General features: G+C 45.5%; 2 protein-coding genes and 2 long non-coding RNA genes across 4 annotated transcripts in view; 3 read left to right on the top strand and 1 right to left on the bottom strand.

Annotated features, from left to right (window-relative positions):
- Nucleotides 1–1,515: 1,515 nt before the first annotated feature.
- zranb2 (zinc finger, RAN-binding domain containing 2) lies at nucleotides 1,516–5,430 on the top strand. Its single transcript, XM_057038665.1, has 10 exons — nucleotides 1,516–1,690; nucleotides 2,195–2,247; nucleotides 2,342–2,450; nucleotides 2,591–2,673; nucleotides 2,749–2,825; nucleotides 2,942–3,091; nucleotides 3,170–3,327; nucleotides 3,808–3,867; nucleotides 4,155–4,304; nucleotides 4,485–5,430. Exons 1-10 carry the CDS (start codon nucleotides 1,635–1,637, stop codon nucleotides 4,540–4,542), a joined length of 954 nt encoding a protein of 317 aa, XP_056894645.1. The 5' UTR covers nucleotides 1,516–1,634; the 3' UTR covers nucleotides 4,543–5,430.
- Nucleotides 5,431–5,799: 369 nt separating this feature from the next.
- On the bottom strand, nucleotides 5,800–7,648 carry LOC130528864 (uncharacterized). The gene is made up of 2 exons (XR_008951417.1): nucleotides 7,509–7,648; nucleotides 5,800–6,393 (listed from the first exon to the last, which is right to left on the bottom strand). It is a non-coding gene; the product is annotated as an uncharacterized LOC130528864 (long non-coding RNA).
- On the top strand, nucleotides 6,191–9,961 carry ptger3 (prostaglandin E receptor 3 (subtype EP3)). Its single transcript, XM_057038664.1, has 2 exons — nucleotides 6,191–7,039; nucleotides 7,524–9,961. Exons 1-2 carry the CDS (start codon nucleotides 6,191–6,193, stop codon nucleotides 7,818–7,820), a joined length of 1,146 nt encoding a protein of 381 aa, XP_056894644.1. The 3' UTR covers nucleotides 7,821–9,961.
- A 2,078-nt stretch (nucleotides 9,962–12,039) lies between these two features.
- LOC130528863 (uncharacterized) overlaps nucleotides 12,040–16,065 on the top strand; it is a 13,423-nt gene continuing 9,397 nt past the window's right edge. The window contains exon 1 of the long non-coding RNA XR_008951416.1: nucleotides 12,040–12,867. This is a non-coding gene — a long non-coding RNA (uncharacterized LOC130528863). The remainder of the gene's footprint in view (nucleotides 12,868–16,065) is intronic.

Here is a 16,065-nt window from a genome sequence, read left to right as displayed (position 1 = left end):
GAGAATTTGATGAAATGACAGCACAAACTTGTAGAAAGGATGGTCTTGCTGTTTGTCTCTGTGTGCTATAAAGAATTATTCTGACAGTCATTTCCTTGGAAAGATCATTAAATGTGACTCTCTTACCTCATATTTTTCCTGGCCCTCCATTTCTAATAAACTCAGCGAGGGCCTCATAAATCAAGTGCACGTCTCCTTAACAGATACACGATGAATAAACGAATGTTTGATTAAAAAACGTGTTCATTAAATCTCAAGTGTGCTCCGTATAAACCCATTTTGTCTGAGACATAAGGGACACGCTTCAACGTCATTTCACACCCGTCCAACGTTGGCAAAAGGAACGGAGGGAGGGGGGGAGAAAATAAAAGCGAGACTCATTGGCTGCTCGTGTGGCCTGAGGGCCACGGACCAGCTGTGACGCTGACCTCCACGGGTCTTTGACTTTGACCAACCGCGTGTTGGGTGGACAAGGACGATTCTGATAGGAGCTGTTTGGGAGCGACTGTAGCGGTTGCTCAGGATTTGGAGAAATCAGTGCAGACCGAAGCTCCCTGGTCAGTGAACGCAATGAAAATCAGCTGGTAATCGGGTCGGCTGTGGATGAAGTTTAGCTCGGTTTAACAAGTCATTAATGATTTTTTCCCCCTGAGATTAGTGAAGCCATTTTGATAGTGCAGAATTATGTAATTGTTCTTTTGAGAGGTGCAAAATATTTAGTTTTTTTTTTTTTTTGTCTGAAACAGATGCAGTTTTCTGCAACTGTGTATAACAAACCCCAGAGCTACATTTAGGAAGCACAACACTGCCCACATCTGGAGTGAAACAATGGCCTGGAATTTTAAGAATGCTGCCCGTTCAGAAATTGTCATTCCTATATGAGGGTCCACCCCTCAGACACTGTAATAATACAGAAAGAAAAATGTAAATGATGCATTTCAAAGGTGGGATTGATTTGCAAAACAATGCAATGTCATTCAAAATTTGGTCTTGGAGTGGAGAGCAGCCTTTTATTTGTGGGATTCAGAAGAGCATGGAGAGCACTGTCATTATGGAAGCTACTTTAATTGAGAGAGATCAGTATGGAAATAAGAAGAGTGTCCTGAGCGAGATTAACAGCGTTAGACGACAGACGACAATAGTCTCCGTTGGCCTCTACCTCCATCTAGTGGTCATTGTATGGTCTGCAGCAAAATCAAATGACATTTTAATTTGATTAAATTTGAGGCAGTTATCATCTAAAAGTTTAGGACTTTGCCAATGTGTTGTAAATTGCATTTAAATAACACATTAGTGTCGTTTTTGTAACAAACATAGTATTTTCGCAATCATTATGAGCTCAATGTGGCGTAAACCTCGAGATACATGTTCACAATATATGAATTCACAGTGGTTTAATAGTTTATGGGATAGATTAGAACGATTTTATTGATAGTTCAATTACAACGGTAATGTTTTTGACGTAAAGCGCAGTTGTCATTGGGATTGTCCTAGTGGTGTTGCCGTACCTGACGCTTCAATATGGCGGACAGACTTGCGCATGCGCGACGTGCATCGTGCGAACGCTACAGGGAAGTGACGAGAGCTCCAGCGCTAACGAAGAGCAGTTCGCCGCTTTGCTAGTTGGACCTAAAATGTCAGGAAAGAGTTTTCGAGTCAGCGATGGGGACTGGATTTGCCCCGATAAAAAGTACGTGCACGACCAAAACACACTGCTACTTCGTTTACAGTCCCAAAATCGCAGTAGGCTTTTGCAATTAGCAATGGTAGGCCTTCTTTGACGCGTTACGGTTGGCAATAACATTAACGAGCCATTTCTCTCTTACTCATATTAATTGTCCAGACTGTTTGGGACATAAACACGCCAGATGTGTGGAGTAATGGGTAGTTGAAGTTTGTATGTTAGCTAGTGGTTGACTTAATCTCGAACATTAGCCAGTTAGCACAGTTAGCCTTTTTAATTGGGGTGCGTGTCCACTTTCACTATTTTGGGTGATCGCATGTTCCCAGAAGCCAAGAAGTCGTGAATGGAGCGTTAAGAATTTAGTGTATTATGTGACACTAAATTCTGCTGAATCGTCTTCAATTACGGCCAAAGCAGCTGCAGCATGTGACAGATATTTGGAGAGCAGCACATTGGCGTCAGGCTGTCAAGCTACAGCAGTTAATAATAAATGTAATTGTTCTTTTATAGGTGTGGAAATGTGAATTTTGCCAGAAGAACTAGTTGTAACAGATGTGGCAGAGGTGGGTCTTGTATCTTTATTAAACAACCTTGTGCATTTTTTAAACTGCTTCATGAATATTGTATTTTTTATAATGTTTTCCTTGTGTTCCACAGACAAAACCACCGATGCAAAGATGATGAAAGCAGGTGGAACAGAGATCGGCAAAACCCTGGCTGAAAAAAGCCGAGGCCTCTTCAGTGCAAATGACTGGCAGTGCAAAACGTACGTGTTAATTGTACATTCTGCCTTTTATTGCGCTGCACTTTGCAGCCCAAATGTTGGGAATTGCTTGAGAACCTGACAGACTGATGGGTGTAATGACAAAAGCCGCCTAAACTGATGAGTTTTACTCCTGCGCATAGATGCGGAAATGTGAACTGGGCGAGGAGATCAGAATGCAACATGTGTAACACGCCGAAGTACGCCAAGCTCGAAGAGAGAACGGGTAACTGTGGCTGCGGGAGGGTTATTTTTTTTGCATTCTATTTCTAGTTATTTAGCTGTAATGTTTGCGTTTCAGGTTATGGTGGCGGTTTTAATGAAAGAGAGAACATTGAATACATCGAACGAGAGGAATCAGATGGTGAATACGATGAAGTGAGTTCCTGCATCCATGCCAGATTTTGTATTTTTAAAGGCTTCAGTTAAAGTGTGACGGCTTCAGTTTCGGTGTGGAACCTTTTTCCAAACTTTTTTTTTTCCTACTGTTGCAGTTTGGTCGGAAAAAGAAAAAATTTCGCGGAAAATCCAGCAGCACATCTTCCTCAAAAGAAACCGAGAAGAAAGAAGTCAAAAAAGATGAGGAGGAAGAGGACGAAGAAGATGACGAAGAGGACGGTGATGTTTCCAAATACAAATTGGACGTAAGTGGGGTATTTGTTTTATTGTAACAGTTTATTCAAACAGACAAATCACAGCATCAATCGAATCCCCTTTTGTAGGACGACGATGACGAGGACGAAGATGGAGACTTGTCAAAGTACGACCTGGACGCCAGCGACGAGGACGCTGACAAAGCAGCCAAGAAAAAGGGCAGCCACTCCGATTCCTCGCGCTCCTCCTCGCGCTCTTCCAGCTCCAGTTCTCGGTCCAGGTCCAGGTAAAAGGGCAGAGGTCAAGGGTAACTCCGGGCAAAATGTCAGTATCAGCTCAATCTTCTTCTGGTTCACTGATCAACGTCACTGATGTGTCCTGTAATTTTGTGTTTGTTGGTTTCTGGTCTTTTTGTTGTTGAAGGACTGCATATGTGACCATCTTTATTTATATAATAGTCATTTGTTTTAAAAGGTAGGTCATAGGTCTACTTAGCTTTAGCTCAAACACAAATATCACTGCAGCAGTTCTCTGTCCTCCTGTAAGTTGGGGATTGCCTCACTTATGGGGTCCACTTGTGTTTTACCTGCTGAAATTCTCCTTTTCTAATGTGTAAATTAACCTGCAGTGTTTCTGATGGAAGATTATCTCCTTTTCTTTTTTTGAGCGTGAATAGTTCGTGTCCATGCCGTACCACAAGGTCACGGAGCTGTGGTTCATGTTGGAGAAAATATTGGAAAGGTTCTGTCTCTTTTTTGTCTTCCAGGTCCCGCTCTCGCAGCTCTTCCAGTTCCAGATCTGGATCTCGCTCCAGGTCCCGCTCCAGGTGAATGAGGTGCCATGCACTCTCTCTGTTAGAGAGTGTATGTAAGGGGACGAAACGTCCACAACAGAACATTCCCAGATTTAAATGAAAGGGAGCCTGAGGAGGGCTGACTGCAGTCCAGCAGCCCTAGAGATCCAGTTTTGTTCAGGAGGTGATATAAGTGTCACCGTAGTTGGTATGGAGAAGCAGAAGATGCTAGCATTTTTCAGAAATTTAAAGGAATAAACACGCGTGACGCTCCTGTGTCGCCCATGCTGACCTCACTGCTTGGTTTATCCCTCCAAAAGATCCAGCTCCAGGTCTGGGAAGGGCTCCTCTCCCCAGAAGAGGTCCCGCTCCCCGTCCTCCTCCCCTGAGGGGAGACAGAAGCGGAGCCGTTCCAGGTCCTCGTCTGGAGGCAGAAAGCGAAGGCGCTCTAGATCCCGTTCGTCCGAAAGGTTTGGGTTTCTGTGGAATACCACGCTGCCACTGATAGTTTCTTATCCTCATTACGAACCAAAACGCTCCCTCGTTTGTGAACGTTAATTAGCCGAGATTGCCTCTCATTCTTTTTGCTGCGTGCTTGAAGCCGAGCGAGCTGACCTGGGTCTTCCCCGTGGTGTGTCATGTGATTTCAGGTCCCGCGGCCAGTCCTCCGGATCGTCCCACTCTGGCTCCAGCTCAAAAAAGAAATAACTTAATTACAGTGTTTTAAACAGGAGAAGGAACTGGAGTACAAGTGCATGACGTGTTTCACGGAGAAAAAACTCCCAACAAAAGCAACTGCAGTCGTCCTGTGTTTCATCCATTTGCATAGAAAAGTCCAGAGTGAACACATGAATCCTGTCTGTCATGATCAGCCACACACAGACCTGTTACTGTACCTAAATGTTCCAAATTAACACTTGTCTGGCGTACTGGTAGACTTTGGCCTGAGAAAACGCTGTTTTCCCTAAAGTGTTTTTGGTTTTTAAATACACTAGCAGCGCCACATGATGATAATTGTTATAGATACGGGGAGGGGGCAAATCTTTTGATTTCAAGGTAAGTATTTTGTTTTTGATACTGTTAATAAGTTGCAGTGACTCTTAAGTAGCTTTGTTTTCCTGTGTGCCACGTATTTTTCAGAGCAGCTGTTAAAAATGGACCCTTTGTTTTAAATTACACATTAAAAATGAGGATCGGTCCAACTCTCATGAAATTTCATTTTTCAAAGCAGAGGTGTTAGATCAAGTAATCTAAATAGGCCATCCCATGAACTAGTCACGTCCTCTGGCTTTTTTCTTTTGTTTCTGAGGGTTTGATTAAGTTTTGGCTCTTTTATTTTAACTGTCCAAGCGCCCCGCTGGCTCTGTTATGAGGAGCCTCAGGTGGCTTCACATCTCGGCATGGCTGCTCTGAAAAAACCTCAGTGTGGTTTAGTTTTCCAAAAAGGTATCTGCCTAAAATGAACTCACAAATAAGAATTTAGCAGTCCACATCAAACAAGAATAAATGTCCCAGTTTGATGGCCTAATGTGAAGTATCGATTCATTGGTTAAACATCTGAACTATACACGTGTAAATAAAAACCTGTCAACATCGTCCCTTGTCCTTTGTGTGTTTCATTATAACTTTTATATCATTTTTGGCTCTTTGTTGAACATCAACAATTTGAAATATGCATGGAATTGTTAAAGGAATCAAATTATTGAAACAGTCTCGTGTTTAGACTGGATGGTTTCTCAAACTTTTCATGGTTAAATTACATCTAAAATATGTCCTTCAGCTTCTTCCGTTTTGTTACTAGTCAGACGTTAGTTTGGGGTGTTGAAAAATATTTCAAATTATTTTGTCAGCATTTACTCTTTTCCTTCTGGTCAACAGGTGACGGTTTTTGTCCTTGAGAGTGTGTAAAGTGCCATAAAGACGGGAAAAAATGTCTCATGAACTCACACGAGGACTATGTTCAAATTCGATTAATTCATTCAACTTTAATATTAAATCCATCAGGGTTTCACTCCTCTATGACGTGATTATTCCAGGTTTTTCTCCTGTTCTCTTTGTTCCAAAGCTGTTTCGAGGGAACCCGTCGAGTTCGCCTGTCTGCGCACCTCTGGTCCCGTACGTGAAAGTTTCAAATGAAAGTCAGGGAACTAACTCATAACTCCACCCTACGATGTTTTTAATGAAATGGTTAAAGGCGTCTCTGCGCGCTGTTCCTCCACGTTGCCGGGGATGGTCCCGCCTTCCGTGCGTAAAGGACCCGACGCGCTTTTACGCACCGCACTCCCTCGGAGATGTCTGAGGGTGCCGGACACACGCGTGAGTTCGTCGCTGCGTGTCTGTTTGGCTCGTCGGAAGGATGACCACTCATGCATGTGATTACCAAGCGGACCGACACCCCGCCGCAGGAGGGATGCTGAGTGCCAACGTCTCCGGGGCGAAGCACGAGGGCAATGCCTCCAAGACTTCAGGCTGCGGCTCCGTGTCAGTCGGGTTTCCCATCACCATGATGGTCACCGGCATGGTGGGCAACACGCTGGCTCTTACCCTGGCGTACATATCCTACAGGAAAAAGGAGAATAAAAGGAAGAGGTCGTTCTTGCTTTGCATCGGATCTCTGGCGTTGACGGACCTGTTCGGACAGCTTCTGACAAGCCCAATAGTCATATCAGTGTACCGGGCTGACCTGAAGTGGGAGCGGATCGACTCATCCGGCTTTCTGTGCCCCTTTTTCGGGGTTTGCATGACAACTTTCGGCCTGTGCGCTCTTTTCTTGGCCAGTGCCATGGCCATCGAAAGGGTCCTGGCGGTAACAAACCCCCACTGGTACTCCAATCACATGAAGACCCGTGTGACAAAGCAGACCCTGGCCGTCGTATGGCTTCTGGTGTTGCTCTTCGCCCTCCTGCCCACCATGGGTGTGGGGAAATACACACGCCAGTGGCCAGGGACCTGGTGCTTCATCAGCACCGGAGATGGCGAGGTGCTCGGGAACGGGTTCGCCACCATTTTCGCCGCTCTCGGGATCTTCTCTCTATGCGTGACAGTTTTTTGTAATGTCGTGACCATCCGGGGTTTGATTGTCAGATGTAAGAGCAAGTCTGGAACCTCGCTCTCCTCTAAACAGTGGGAAAGGCTGACCACAGAGACCGTGGTGCAGCTGTTGGGAATTATGTGCGTCCTGCTCATATGCTGGTCCCCGCTGTTGGTATGGTTCTTTTTTCCAGACAACACAGGCTCACACACGCACGCAAACACGCTCGCCACCTGCCATTAGGAGCAATCTATTTAGCCTGGTCCTGTTTGGGGATCTGCTCAGTATGCTATGAGATCATGCATTGTCAGTCACATATTTAATGGTTCCTCCAGGGCTATTAATAGGAGCCCCGGGCAGTGATAGGCAGACCAGTAAGAACCTGATGGATTTGATCCAGCAGCCACTCGGGCTTGGGTCAGTCATATTTTTAAAGCGCTTCAGTGCTACGACGTTGACAAAGAAAAGAAGCAAACAGAACAAATACTGTGAAGTCTTAAATGCGCTGTGGTTACTTTGAATCATTTCATCTGACCTGCACACGCGGGTCAAATCCACTGATGTTCCTCTCATATTTCATGAAGAATGAGTTGATTTCTCTCATGAATAATAGTGAGTTTGGTTCCCGGTACTGATCTCTCACCTGTCCTTCCCTCAGGGTTTGATGTTGAGGATGATCTCCACCCCGGTCTCCTCCCACCAGTGCAACTGCACGGCCGCCACCAGCCACGATGCCAATTTGGACTGTAACTTCTTTCTGACGGCGATCCGCATGGCCTCCTTCAACCAGATCCTGGACCCATGGGTCTACCTGCTCCTGAGGGAGATCCTCCTCCGCAAGTTCTGCCTTGTGGCCAACGTGGTGTCCAACTGCTCCATAGAGGAGAAGAAGGAGCCCCAAACGACGCTGGACGCACTTAACAAGCAGAACCACGAAGGCGAGAAACCGTTGTAAACTTCAGAGTTGATAAATCCAGCGGGGGTGTGGATTTCTGCCTCCCTCAGGGCCAGAGGCTAGACATGAAAGTGGACACATGGTTGTTTATATAAATTCCAGATGTTACCAAGAACTGACCAGCTGTTCTAACATGCTTTTTTTGGGCTGAAAACAACCTCAGAGCCTCCTAACCAGCATGCAGAAGCAGGACTCGTGCATTTAGCAGATAGGAACGCTCTTATTGGCACTCCTCAGTGTTATAACCCCCCCCAGGGGTCTGAAGCTGGCCATCTTAGGTGGCCAGCTTCATATCATATCTTTCAACAAGATGGAGCGATAATGTAGCCAAATGAATGTGAATAAGTACAAAAACTGTACGATAAAGTTAAACAGACATTGTAATTAGCTTGGCTATTAACCCCTCACCTGGAGCCGGGGTTCGACTGTACCGTTCTTTATTCTGGGTTTGTTTGGTGCCAGTGGTTCAGAAAAGACTAACGTGATATTTTCGAGGCCGCCCTTCATGAAGAGTTGTGAAAGTGTTTTTCGGCATTGCATCCTTATTTCGTTAAAAACAAACAGTCCTTTCTTTCGGCCTCATCGACAGCTTTGGTATTTGTAAATATGGGATTGTTCTGCCTTTGATACCAGCAACGTTGCCTTCGGTTTGTTAGCATGACACTGCCCGTTCCAACTTTAGGGACAGGTTGATACACGTCGTTGCATCGTGGATTTGATGCATGGGGTCTACTTGACCACCTCCTCAACGGCGTGCGTTTGCTGCCGTGGCAACCTTCAGGTCATGCTATCACACCAACCTCTGAGGCTGTCTTCTCAGCAATCAACAGGGGTGCAGGCACACGTCCGCCGTTGCCCTGCCCGGTCTCGCCTTCTGATGTGAACGTGACAACACATGAAATTCCGCCGTTACTGTTACCTGCAACGTGACTGCCTCCATTTTGGATATTATGCCAACTGTGAATGTACAATGTTCTCCGCTCACATGTAAAAACATTCATTCATTTATTCACCCGTAATGGCCGCAATTAAGCGCCCGTTTCACTAGCGTGAGAAGTAATCGCTTAAAGTATTACTGCTCTAATTGAGCATGCGTTTGTCTTATTTAAGGCAGCTGCTCAGGTTGCACGCCTTAAAAGGAGCATCTGGGCCTTTCTAATCTGTGTATTTTATGCTGATTTTAGATCATATTTCACGTACCTTTCTTGATGGATCCTGTAAAAACTCGAAATCTGTCAATGATGAGGGGGGATTAAATACCTCCTTAAAGAGATAAATGATAGAAAAAACACAGGGAACGCAAAAAGAATTGGCCTTTTTCTTTTATTAGCTGGTAACAAGCGAGCGTGCAACTTCAGCGCGGGAGGGAGGGAGGGTGTTATTACACAAAGAGCTGAAACAGACCGAAGGATCTGGCGTGGTCAGTCGACGCCATCTCAGTAGAGTCAATAATGCATGTAGATGATTTACTGATTGCTTTGTGTGCTGAGAAGGCACCTCTCCATCTGAGATTTAAAGATTTTGGGAGGGGGGGTAAAAAAAGTGGAATGGGTCACATGTCTTTATTGTGAGATTGAGCGGAAGAACACGCTCAACGGCTCTCTTTGGCCAGATGGATTCCTTTCATATATTTCTTTAACGTTATTATGTGCCCATCGTCTTCGCACGCTATCGCGATCGCAAACCGGTTTAGTCGACCTGCGTGCATGAGCAGCTCGCTGACGGCTCACGCTCGTCGCTTCATTCCAGCTTTTTATTTTATTTTATTTTTTTAAAGCAGCTTCTAGAGGAACAATAAAGAAGTTCTACCCCAGATGAAGAAGCGCCCGCTGGGCCTACGTCTAAGTTTCATGTTTACAGACAGACTTTGATTCTTGCCAGCGAAGTAAAGAAATACCAGGAAGTTTGTCACATAATTTTTGATTTGTGTCGTGGCTTCTGTAGCAGCTGTGCCCCATTGAGTTTCTGTGTGTGTTGGGCCTTTGTGTTGCTGTGGCATGTTTCTCCTTAAATATTGACACTTGTGTTATCACTAGAGGAGGATGAGGGCCGACCGCACTTGGCCGATGGCTTTGAATCCTACTGTGAGTTTTGCTGTGAAGCTTCACACTAAAATGTGCAATAAAAGGAAATTAAAACCACTTCGTGTGGCTGAGAATTTTATGTCCACGGTTTTCAGGCACAACGTGATGCATTTGACCTTATAGAGGTTAAATCAGCATGTTAAAAGCAATGCATGATGGTCCTGACAGTGGTCACAGGTGGGTTGTGACAAGTTTCATATCCATGTTCTCCAAGTGTGTGTGTGTACGTGTGTGTGGGTGTACACAGTCCAAAAAAGCCTGTCACCCAGGGGCTGCTGGGATACCAACACCCACAATGATTTAAGGTGTATTAAAGTCCTTAAATGATTCACAAAGTTGCTGCAAGGAGCATGAAATGCTGCTGAAGGCTGAGCCATGAACAAGACGAACAACATGGACGCAGCCTCTGAAATGTCACCAACAGTTACACAAATAGAAAGAAGAAAAAGAACACAACAGCCAGCACATGACTTTGCTGTTGTCGCCAGTGTGAGTCAGGGAGCTCATTGTTTGGGTTTGTCACACCCCCGGCTCCCATTTCTCTGAGTAAGAGCGCCGCCTGCATCTGTTGAGTTCCTATTAACGACTTTAGCGCCAGTACTGACTGGTGAGCAGCTGTACTGACTGGGAACGAGACCCATCTGACCCAGACCGGGGCCGTTCTCTGGTGCTGCATGGTGCACTGTAATGAACTCCAAATGAAAATGGCGTCATGAAAAACGAGAGAGTGAAGCGCGCGGCTCGTTTAGTGTTTTAGGGGAAACGGGCGCAGCCTGATGTGAAAGCATGTGGTCACGGCGCTTCAGATGAGCCAGATGATTGTTTACTGATTGTTTACTGACTATCTGAGCTGCTCGCTTCCATAAACAACAAAGATGTTGATTTAAAAGGTGCAAAAAGGTGAGGAAGACTATGATGAAGATGACGGCCACAGCGATGCTCATCGCCGGGGTAATGATGAACATTATGATGAAAAGGACAATAATAAAGCTGACGATGACAACGAAGTGGATGGCGATTGTGATGATGAAGATGCTGATAATGATGGCGAGGAAAAAAGATGACGAAGGTGATCGCAATGATGAAGATGACGACAATAACAGTGACCATGACAAAGTAAAGACAATGAAGAAGATGATGATGATGAGCACAATGATAATGATGATGATGAACATGATGAGAGTCATGACTATAATAGCGACAGTGATGATGATGATGATGGTCTTCCATCTTCATCATCCCTACATGAAGCTCCCTCGTGCCTCTAAATGTCGGCTCCAGCTGAGGAAGATGAAGGCGTGTTGCCTCTGGGTGGCCTGATGGCTGATTGAGGGCCTCTCCAGGAGGAGCAGAGGCCTCATTTGAACTTAACCAATGAAGCTCCTCCTTTGACGGGAGAGACCATCCGGCTTCAGCCCCTGCCCCACAGACTCGGATACAGAGGGGCAACAGAGCATGCGTGCCCCATTCACCGAATAATGGAAGGACGGTTTGACTTCCTGTTCTCAGCCTTTCAGCTAATTTAAGTGTTTTAATCAGCATGAAGAGCCCCAAACACATGATAATAAAGGAATAAATCTATCCCATGAAAACCATAAAAATGTTCCTTGATTCGTCTTCAAGGCTACTGCCTGATGATGTCACAACAATGTGAATTTGTTTTCTCAGAAGATTCGTGGGAGATTGCTTTTAACTGCTCCTCTGGACCAGTGTCAAATATCTATAATGGGAAACCAAGACATTAATCTTTTTTTCCAGAGTAATTCTTTCAATTAAACGCCAGCATCAATAATCCATGTTGGCATATTGAAAGCAAATATGTTTCCTGGGGCAGCTGTGGGCATTAATGTAACTGTAAATAAACAGTTTCTACATAAATATGTCTCCTCGGTGGGGCCTGGGGCGCAGGTCGCCCTTCAGAGGCTCTGTTTGTCTTTTTTATTAGCATGTCAATAAAAAGATGTACGATCATGCGACATGGAGACGACGGCAACGGCAGACAAATCGTGTCCCCTTTTAATGACGGCTAGCAACTGATTGTGTTATATAACTCATCGACAGAGGCAGACTCCATGGCGACGCCCTCTCAGTGACAACACAGGAAGTGGTTCTGTCGCTGGCGTCAGTTGGTGTATTTGCATTATCAACAAACTCTCCCCAGCGTCCTCAGATCATGAGTCTCGTGGGTTGGATCGACCACAGAGCTTTAGCATCCAGCTTGTTTTGAGCCTTTTTCGGAGCACCGCCAGTTCACGCTTATTTACACAGCTGCTTGTAATTATCATCCTGCACGAGCCTCACTGGATACGTGCTCGGATACACACAGCGGCCGCACAGCAGGGAAGCTGGTGACCGAGCGGATTGGATGGATTCATCTTCCTCCCGGGACAGGAAGGGAAAGTTTGGACTGGTGAAAGTTGCCCACATCATCTGGGAATCAAATGAGAACCAGCAGTTGATGCCGATGGCGGTTGTGGCCGAGGTGGTAGAGCTGGCTGGCTTTTCAAGGTGACCTTGAGCAGGTCGCTGAAGTGAATCAGCTGTGCTACAGCTGTGTTTGAAGGTCGTCCCTGCAAACAGTGTGTGGTCAAATGACTTTTTTACTTTTACTTTTTTTTCATGACAGTTTTACTGTTTGATCGATTTCAAAGATCAGCTTCTCAGTCACGACCACGTGTGCAAACAATCCCTCCTCTCTGGAGGGCAACTGATGCCCATCCAGATGGTTTCGCTGAGTCGCTCCCAAACTTTGGAAGGTTAATGTGGAGCCACCTGCTCAGTTTCCACCTGCTGCCAAAGAGTGTTACCAATAAAATATTCACTCTTCCCAAAAAGTGGAGACATAATTGCAAAGACGGCAGAGGCCCCACCGTGCTACTGGTTACCTTGAAGAAGAATCCAGACCCTCATCCCACCAGTGTTCTTCAGTGTCCGGGAGGCTGGCGGTCTTCTCCTCTGTGCAGGTGAAAGATTCCTCGACTCTGAGCAGTCCATATGTAATCACATGCATCTTTCTTGCAGCGCTACTCTTAAATTGCTGTTGCGGATGTCCTCATAACTATGGTGAAAAATGTCCATAGATTTTTTTTCCTCTCAAGCATCCCTGGCTCTCTCATGCACAGCCTTACCACCAACAGTTTACCTTAATTTAGCACAGCAATAGCCAGCAGGCTAAGACACAGCATAACCCTGACAGTGATGAAGGTGCTTTCCCTTTATTACCTGTCTAACGAGAGGATAACTTTAAACCCGGCCCATCCATCCTTCCTCACAAGCACCAGGCCAGAGGTGGGAATAGGCTCAGGCTTCGGAGGGAAACCGATAAACAGGCTCAGGGAAAGACCACGAGGTGGCTCTGAACCCAGAACCTTCTTGTTGTGAGACAGCTGGGCTGACCACGGCAACGCCTAGGTGATAGCATAATGGGTAAGAACCCAGCAGTGGAATGTTTTTAGTGCCTTATCGTCTTTTTTCCCCTAGTAGCACAGATTTGTTAGTTTGACAGCAGATTGACCAGCCTGCATCTATAATTCAGATTTCTTTAGGTTTTAATGGGATTTCCAATATCGCTGCAGTCACGTATGTTCTCGCTGGGACTGCAGGCAGCAGCAGTTCTTCTGCTCCTCCCCGGGGGGGTAAACGCAGTGAATTTAGCCGTAAATGACATTTTCTGAGCGCTAAATGCATTTTCGCTCTTGCTCTATAATGCTGCACGGTGGAACCGCAGGAGGTCCATTTTTCTTGCTGGGGAACAACAAACAAGTCACGGCGCCAATTTCCAAGAGCGCCTGCAGCAGTTCGGGCGGTAAAACGAGCAGCCAACCATTAACGAAGCTAAAGATTGATCCAGCGGAAGTTTTGCGTGAAGGAAAAAAAACACAGCTGTGATTGTTTTCAGGGCTGTGATCTCGGGGAGGACGAACTCGCCCGTCGAAGCGGCGGGCAGTCGCTCGCGTTCAAGCGAAGTGTATATCGACTTCAAAATCTAATAAAACATGAGCTCTCCGATGACCTCAGAAATCAGCCACATATTGTCTTATAGACGGTGCTTGGATTCAATTACCATCCCTCAGAGGGGCAACGACCCAGGGGCGGGATGGGGGGGGGGGGGGGGGGGGGGGGGGGTTGTTGGTTCAGAGGTTTATGCTCCTTCTGCAACATCACTCTGGAGAGGTTTGATTTCACTGCATAATAAATATTTACAGCATAGTTATGAGTGTGTTGAAAATGTATTAAAGAGAAATGAACAGATTGTCCCCGTTGTCACGCATGCAGGGACCCAGAGCCTGACCCCTGACCCCTGACCCCTGGACATGGGGCATCATGGTGGAATTCAGCAGAATTTCCTGTTATAACCCACAACATCTGCGTCCTCCAGTGAATCTCGTGTGTCAGTACTTCAGATCTTCACACAGTCTGACACACACTCCTTGTTCTTTCACACATACTTGCTGGTGACTTCTTATTTGGAGTTGCTTTTTTTACTACAGATTTTCTTCCTTCTTTGCTGTATTTTGTCGCACTTTTCAGTTGAAATGTTACTTATTTACAGTGCATATATGTGCAGACACTGTGTGTATACAGAACACTCAGTTATCTGTGTTCTTCTCCCAAGTGCCAAGTTCACAAATAGCTCTAAGCATAAAAAAGGTTAGAAATTATCTGGTATGCAGGATTTTAAGGTGACCCTTGGATGCATTTCCTGTTGATTCTGACACAGACTGGTGCTGAGAAGGTGGTTTTTAATCTTTTGGGTTGGGGGGTTAGTGCATTTTCTGCCTGTGTTTCCACAAACAGCTGGAAACCGATTGATTATCGACCAGGAAAGCAAATGAAGGAACGACCGTGAGGTGAAATGTTAGCAGATTCAATCCTAGCACAAACAGCAGTTTCACAAACGAAATAATCATCTGCGTAGCCTGATAATAAGGAATTGGATGAAAGAGGGGTACCTGTCATGCTTATCCGATTTAAAACAACCATGAAAGTGGAGGAAGAAGTCATTTCTCTCTCTGGGTCCTGATAAGCTTCACCCCCCCATCCCCCCTCCCCCGTGAATATGAAGCCTAATGTAATAAATCTGTGACTCACTGACAGGAAGTTGAGCTCTTTTGAGATGAAATGGTGCAGCTTTGGCCAAGAATCACATCAACTATCTCAGTTTATCTGGAGGAGGACGATCTGTTTATAATGTGGAAGAGATTTCAAAATTAAATGTGGTGGCTAAGTGGGGGGGAAGGGGGGGATTCCTCCTCATTAGCTGAAGTTTCAGCCGGATGCCTTCGAGCTGCTCGTCACACCTCCTTTATTTCCTGCATGAACACAGTATTAGTTAGTTTAATGGTGTAAGTGAGGGCAAAAAGATGAAGTAAATCAGAAAAAAGAAATTGAGCTCAGGTATCTCCTCATTATTGAGACCCTCATTTCAATTGGTGGTGATAATGTTGGAAGTAAATACATCATCCTCCCGTTATTGAAATCAAACAGGTTCAGACTTTGTCCCAAGTTCATTCGGGAAGTTTCCCGCTTCAAGTCTTCATCAAACCGTTTTTGTGTACAATTTCCCCAAAGTTCCACTGGCAGATGTTCAAGGCCGCTGCCACTCCTTTGGAATTTTAGCCACATGAATCCCAAACCTCAGGGTCTCTGTGCAGTTTGGGCTAAACTAACATTGCTGTGGCCTCAGAGCCGATAAAAACATTTCAAGGAGGGCAGAAGTATTTAAACCCTCTGGTGACTGTAAAGAGGCTGTAAATCACACATGTGGTCAGATTGTAAAACCGATACGAAATTCTCGAGTTCTCCTGGATCCTGTCTACCTACAGTCAAATTTTTGTTGTTATTATTATTGATCTGCATCATTTGCATCCCACTCAGATTCGCCATCTGATCCACTCAGCTCCGTGTCTTTGCCTCTTTTCCCATGAATTAATAATTAAACTCGCCACTGAAAGCCACAGTCGATGATGTCGTCCAGTGATTGGAGGCAGATAACACATGCCTGATGCCCCCCCGAGTATGAACATCCATCATAACAACGGAAACATAATCGATACTACAGGACTGAAGCGAAGGGAGTCTGATTCCCCGTGAGCGGAGCATTTGAATCAGCTTATCGGGAGCACCTTCCTGCACCTATGGTGACAAAAGGAAGGTGTGCC

This window comes from Takifugu flavidus, chromosome 7 (genome assembly GCF_003711565.1).
Source record: "Takifugu flavidus isolate HTHZ2018 chromosome 7, ASM371156v2, whole genome shotgun sequence".
NCBI lineage: Eukaryota > Metazoa > Chordata > Actinopteri > Tetraodontiformes > Tetraodontidae > Takifugu > Takifugu flavidus.
Note: the sequence above shows the minus strand (reverse complement) of the source record. Positions and strands in the feature narration are given on the sequence as shown.

Bases quoted from the DNA above. Each gene is read 5' to 3' on its own strand.
- zranb2 (XM_057038665.1), top strand. From the start codon at position 1,635: ATGTCAGGAAAGAGTTTTCGAGTCAGCGATGGGGACTGGATTTGCCCC. The intron at 2,674-2,748 runs GTAACTGTGGCT...TTTGCGTTTCAG, and splicing joins CAAGCTCGAAGAGAGAACGG to GTTATGGTGGCGGTTTTAAT. The intron at 2,826-2,941 runs GTGAGTTCCTGC...CTACTGTTGCAG, and splicing joins CAGATGGTGAATACGATGAA to TTTGGTCGGAAAAAGAAAAA.
- ptger3 (XM_057038664.1), top strand. From the start codon at position 6,191: ATGACCACTCATGCATGTGATTACCAAGCGGACCGACACCCCGCCGCA. The intron at 7,040-7,523 runs GTATGGTTCTTT...TCCTTCCCTCAG, and splicing joins TATGCTGGTCCCCGCTGTTG to GGTTTGATGTTGAGGATGAT.